The sequence below is a fragment of the Chrysemys picta genome, chromosome 6, assembly GCF_011386835.1.
Source record: "Chrysemys picta bellii isolate R12L10 chromosome 6, ASM1138683v2, whole genome shotgun sequence".
NCBI classification, from domain to species: Eukaryota; Metazoa; Chordata; order Testudines; family Emydidae; genus Chrysemys; species Chrysemys picta.
Genome location: NC_088796.1, coordinates 12,811,647 through 12,817,646, shown reverse-complemented (window position 1 = coordinate 12,817,646; position 6,000 = coordinate 12,811,647). Strand labels below are relative to the sequence as shown.

The 6,000-nt window shown below is 39.0% G+C and overlaps 1 protein-coding gene across 3 annotated transcripts in view; it reads right to left on the bottom strand.

The window, feature by feature from the left end:
- Window positions 1-665: 665 nt before the first annotated feature.
- ARK2N (arkadia (RNF111) N-terminal like PKA signaling regulator 2N) overlaps window positions 666-6,000 on the bottom strand; it is a 74,205-nt gene continuing 68,870 nt past the window's right edge. For 2 of the 3 annotated variants that reach the window (XM_005305406.5, XM_042850701.2), the window contains one exon: window positions 666-2,834. In XM_005305406.5, the coding sequence (XP_005305463.1) occupies window positions 2,645-2,834 (190 nt within the window). In that variant the 3' untranslated portion in view covers window positions 666-2,644. The remainder of the gene's footprint in view (window positions 2,835-6,000) is intronic. The other variant, XM_065598696.1, reaches the window with a different exon arrangement.

The following is a 6,000-nucleotide window of genomic DNA, read 5'->3' as shown; positions in this document are numbered from 1 at the left end:
TTGTCTTAAAATAGTTTAACCTTTATGCTACAGACTTGTTTCAAAAAACAGAAGGTCTCATCTTGCACCAAAAATATATATATATTTATTTATATATATATATATATAGATATATAACACTCTTTTATTATTATTTTTTCCTCCAAAGACCATTAAATACTAGATGGAAAATTAGAACTAAATAATGAGTGTTGAGAAGAACCAAATTTTTACTAGAGTTGCACATTTTAAACATTAAATTCTAAGCAATGATTTGTCTCCACTGCAGAAGATTCCAAGTTCAAACACTAGAACTGCTGAACCATAAAGGGCTTAAGACGGTGCCCACTGAAGTCAATGGAAAGCCTCCGATTGCCTTCAGTGGGCTTTGGGATCAGGCCCCAAGTGCATTGGTTCTTAGCCATACAATGGCTAACATTTCACTTTCCTGTCGAGAAGAGCAAAATTGTCCAGGCGCCTTTTGCTCTCTTAAAAAAAATCCCCCAAAACAAAAGAAGAAATACTTCCTAGCTATCCAGTGATTGTGGTTTTTAGATCACTACCCTTTAAAATTTGTTACAAGAATAAAAGAAATATGTAGTGTTTTAAATAAAAGAAAAGAAAACCAGCATCAGACTAAAATACATGATTTGTTTAAAACAAACACAGTGCACAATTGAAGGAAGTTTGGTTAGGATGCAGTCATTTTTATATATACATGGAAGTCACATCATATACAAACTGAGAAACAGAAAGTCTGTTTGCAATTTTTTAAATGGAAGGACTACAAACGGGTCCCTGTAGCTTTCTTAGAAACTGATCTTTTAAAGACAACTTCATGAAACAGTAAAAAGCAGCCACACTAAATCATCTTTCCCAGTTAACCTACAGCATGGTGCTAATCTGCTAAAATGATGGATGAGTTATGAAATTAACCAATTAGGGAAAAAAAAGATCAATAGTCACTATTAATATAGTGTACCAATATTACAGGACAGTTCTCTATTGCAATGAGTATGGATTCCATTCACTACACTCCCTCCCACCCCCAAACAAAGACCAATTACTAGAAGCACCAAATACATCTTAGAAGTTATGGTCATGCAACACGCTGATCACCGTTTAATGTTTTAGAATCTTTTAAAACAGAACATAAATCCTTTACCTATTTGATCTTTAAAGTGCAGTCACAACCTTTCCACTTTTTGAAGCAAAGCAAACTGTTTACTATTAACAATACTAGAATCAATTTTTTTTAAACAAATCTGTGCTACCAAAGGCAAAATTCTTGTCCATACAGCAAATTTTTGGAAGCCACCCTGCACTCTTGAAAATTGACACCAAATCAACCAGATCAGGACTCATGGTGTCCTTTCTATTTGCTGTGTAACCCTAGCTGGTAAAAATTCTGTGTTGGAACTGTAGAAAAATTCCATTAAAAGCATTTTGAATACAAAAGGACACATTTCAATTGCACAATAGATATTTAAAGTGAACATCCTCTTGTTTTGAAGTTTAGTCTTTGGTTTTTACCTTGAACAGGAGCCAGTGTGAGTGATTAAGGGCTACTTCAATACTTACTATAGGGACTAATGCTTACTAGAGTGTCTTGTCCAATTGCTCTTACTTTAGTAAACACCCAGTTTGGTAGGTAAGTGTTTGCAGGATCAGACCCTAAGAGAAGTTCAAACACAAGGATAGAAAACATGACCTAAGAACAGGCAAATGGGGCAGAACTACTTAAAACCAAAGGATAAGCGTAGGCCCTGATCCTGCAAAGTACTTAAGCACATTCACAGTTTTAAGCATGTGAGTAGCCCCATTGAAGATTGAGAGGCATGGTTAAAAAAAAGCAGGATCCTATAATGCAAGGGATTCAGATCCCTTTAAAATGGGCAGGGAGGCTGGGTCTTTTTATTACTATTTTCTTATGCTTTTGTGCTGATCAGCTGCTATTAAGTCATTGTTATTTGGAAAAAAAAATTAACATGCTGTGGCAAATGACCAGTAAAACACCATAGCCAAGAAGACAGAAGAGACAGCACTGAACAGAATGTAAACTATAAATTACATAGAAAACAACAAACCTTTAATTAAAAAGTTGTCCAGTGCACATGGTATGGGCCTTTCTATAAAACGACAGTCCTGCTGGTGAAGAAACCAAATCAAATTGGGTTAATACTGTTGGTCCAATTTTCAGAAGGGCTGAGCACTTGTAGTTCCACTGAAATCAATGGAGGGGCTCAGCACCTCTCAAGATCAGATCACTGTCTCCGATGCTCACACAGCAAAAACACTAGCTTCTACAAACAAAATCAATTGACTGGTAAATTAAAATCATTTTGATATCAGTGGTGGGAGAGGATGGGAGCGTGTATCCGTCTGCACAATTATTTCTTTAGATTAACACACACAATGCATAACTGTAGGTGTCATTTAAATTCAGTGCTATCACGTTTTCGTACTAGGAAAAATCCTCCTTTGAGAAGGTAAAATATTTGAAGCGATATTAAAAGGACACTGCATTCTGATGGAAAAGGAAATTCTCCAGGAGTTTGAAGTCCATAATGCTAAGAACAGGGCTTCTGAAGCTGAAGCTAAAACAATGAACTTCCGTGCCATAAAGAGGGGAAGGGATGGGGGGCAAAACCACAGTGACATTGCATTACAGTAGATATTTGCGTCTGGTATCCTCGTCCAAAGTGAGATCAACTACTTCTGGGGGTGAAGACCAATTCTGCTGGGGGGCCACTGCTGTCCATGACTGTGTTTGTCGAGTGCTAATGTACTGCGAGCCTGAGCCATGCTTCCAGGAAGAGACACTCTGAATCACACCTCCCCTAGGATGGGCACACCTGCAACAAAGCAAAGAGCAAAAGCATTAACACTACTGTCAACTCTCCATACAAGATCCTTAGTTGCAATATTTCAAGGTGTTAATTTGCATCTGATTAACAGGTCTCTTCAAAATTTGCTCGTGCCTTTTCCATTTGTGGAGTCCATGAAGGCCTGCCAACGTGACGTACTACAGATTTTATACACACACACACTGAACAGTAAACCCTTGAACTTGAGCTCACAAAATCACAAACAATGTAGAGCCTAGAATGAAATTTCCCTGCACTCAGTTACTGAAATACAAAGGATCAAATTCTGCCAATAGAAGTGAGTGAAGCTCCCAGGAAGTCATGCATGCATGGCTCCCAATATTACAGGGAGAATATGCTCCATAATGTGTAACATGTACTGTTCAGATAACTGCATTGTATTGGGGGGGAAATTGGGTATTTTTTCTGCTGGGAATTACAACCGTTAGTCTTTTTAAAGAGGAAATTTTTCAATAGGAGAAACCTTCATGAAGAAAACAGGGAAAAAAAATTATATGAGACCAGATTCCCTTTAACAGAGAAGATGATACGTGCCTTACAGCAATTATAGTAGAAATCTACCTATGTTTTGTACAATTTTTTTTAATTAAGCCATTATACTTTATTTCCTTTGTAGCCCAGTGGGCCAGCATACCTGTATTATATTCACTGCTTTGTATTATATTCTGCTTTATTATATTCAACAGTAATGCAAGGAACCTACAGGCTTGTATCTTGTAAGACATTGGCTTCAGCAGTTAGCATGAGGATTGAGTCCTACAAACTTTGGCACAGATAAACTTAGGTAACTCATAAGTTTTGGGGAACTGGCAGTAGAAAGTAGGGGGGGATTGGGTCTATAATGACATCAGCCAACAATAGAAACATGAACTAACACCAGCTTCTGGAAGGTTTTGGACAGAACATCCGACTGCAAGAGTGCCATGGCAACAAATTGTCCTACCTGATGAGTTAAAATCATAAATATACTAAGCTATAGAACCTAAAGGGAGGAAATACAAATAAGGAAGAGGGGAAAAACTCCTACTGAATATGCATTAGATATGGTAACGTCAGCATAACATCATAAAATTGGCATCCCAGCATGTGGTCAGATGGATGGGGAGAGAGAGATGTAGCCCTTGGGAGCGGTCAGAATGATGGTCACTGGTGAAGATGAGGAAGGTGATGGTGATAAGGAAGATAATGGCTAGCATTTCAGGCTGTTCTGCAAGGGATGGCGTGAGTATGGATGTTCAGATGTACTATCTGTATTATCTTTAATTTACCTTACTGGAGTTAGAGTGTGACTGACTTTGCTAAGTGTATTAATAGATTATTTATTTGTAAATATAAGAGAGTTCCTATAGTGTGAGTGTTGCACCTGTGCACATCGGGGTTCCCGATTATATAATAATTTTAATAATATGGGGCTTGATCTTGGGACAAGAACCTGTCTAACCTTAAGGTGATAACTGGGTATTCTTATTCATAATCAGTAGCATCAGGCTACAGATTGGTGCCCGAACAGGGGCCCCAAGGGCATATAGCTATAATCTCCCTACCTGGCATAGGTAAACTCACCTCTGGTAAAATCTAAATTAAAATCTAGGTAAAACTCTCAGTCACAATTTGGTTCCTGTCAAAAACACTCACTGTAACTCACCAGGGACTTCCTCTTTTCCCCCTCAGCTATTGTTCCTCTTTTCTAGTTCTACTATTTCTGCTTTTCTTAGCAAGAGGGGGGAGGGTATGCCCTCCTGGAGGACAGCAGTAACACACACCCACATCAAACAGAGGAGCACGTGATTTCTTGACCATCACATTCACTTGGCATGCCAGAGGCAGAAGCAATGTAGGACACTCGTGGGTAAGCACTTGTCTCCCACCATTAGATGCCCATGGAAATTGTAACTGCAAGTGGGTGATGCGGGACATCAGCCTGATTGCACTCCTCACTGGGTATTATTGACTAGTCACTGGGGTTTAGAATCACGCAAGGAGGGGATTCCTTTATACACGTTAAGGGGGCTTGTAAACTGGTTGTAATTTTGAGGTACCTATAAGAGTTACAATGGCAGTTGCATTTAGCCCAATGACCCACACTTTGAGGTGGTGCCAAGAGGCCGCAGGGGCTCAGAACTTGTACGGTCCGGGACTCTCCCGGGCTGAGCCCAGATCCATCTATCAGCAGCCTCCCCCTTGCTGCTCTATAGGTCCGGACTGGGTAATTACCTTTCGACCAGCTAAGAGCACATTAGCCATCGAGGGAAGAGAGAGGGAGCAGAACCCCCATCCCCTCCGCTTTTCTTGAGACTTGTTCAAGTAATTGTTGAAACCGGTTAAGGGGTTAATTATTTAAGGAGGGTCGCTTCTACATATGTACAGTGCTAAGTGCTTACTGTGCAGAGTTAGAATGAAGCTAGCTAGTCAGATTTAATTGAGCTTGTTTGAAGTAGGAGTTGGAGGTAAGTGTAGTAGAGTCAGCTCAGAAGTCCGGTTGTGGTTGACCAAAACATAGCACATAAACATATTAAAGATTATGGAGGAGGTTTCATACGAATGCAACATAGGCTAATTTTTCATCACCCTAACTTGTGGGTTTGTAACATAACTAATGCTTGTCAGTGGGTAATGACTCAAATGGAGAAATGAGAAGCAACAAGACTGTAAGCACAGCTATAAGTATAAATCCAACTTCCACCAAAGCAGAGTGTTAAAATCCCAGGAGACTAAATTAAACAGCAATATAAAGGAATGGTTGAATAAGTAGTATCAAAGGAACAAGGGGAAAACCCTGACTTACCAGAAAGTACCGAAAGCTTCGTCTTAGAGACCTTGTAACTATGCATTTAGCCCATACCCTGTACTCAACCAAGACAACAGGCTCTGTGCCTTTAACTTGTAATTTCTAAGTAACCCTCAGCAGCTAAATCACTTAGGCTTTGACCAGCAACTAACATGTTGCTGACAGGGGAAGTACTTCTGCACTCTGTGCTTGGGAGGAAAAGGGGAAGCAGGAAAAGAAAATTGCTTCTAACTTGAATTTGGCAGAATATTAAAAAGTAGGGATCCATAAAACATCTAATTTTTAATATATATATATATATATTATGTATGTATATATATATATATATATATATATATATATATA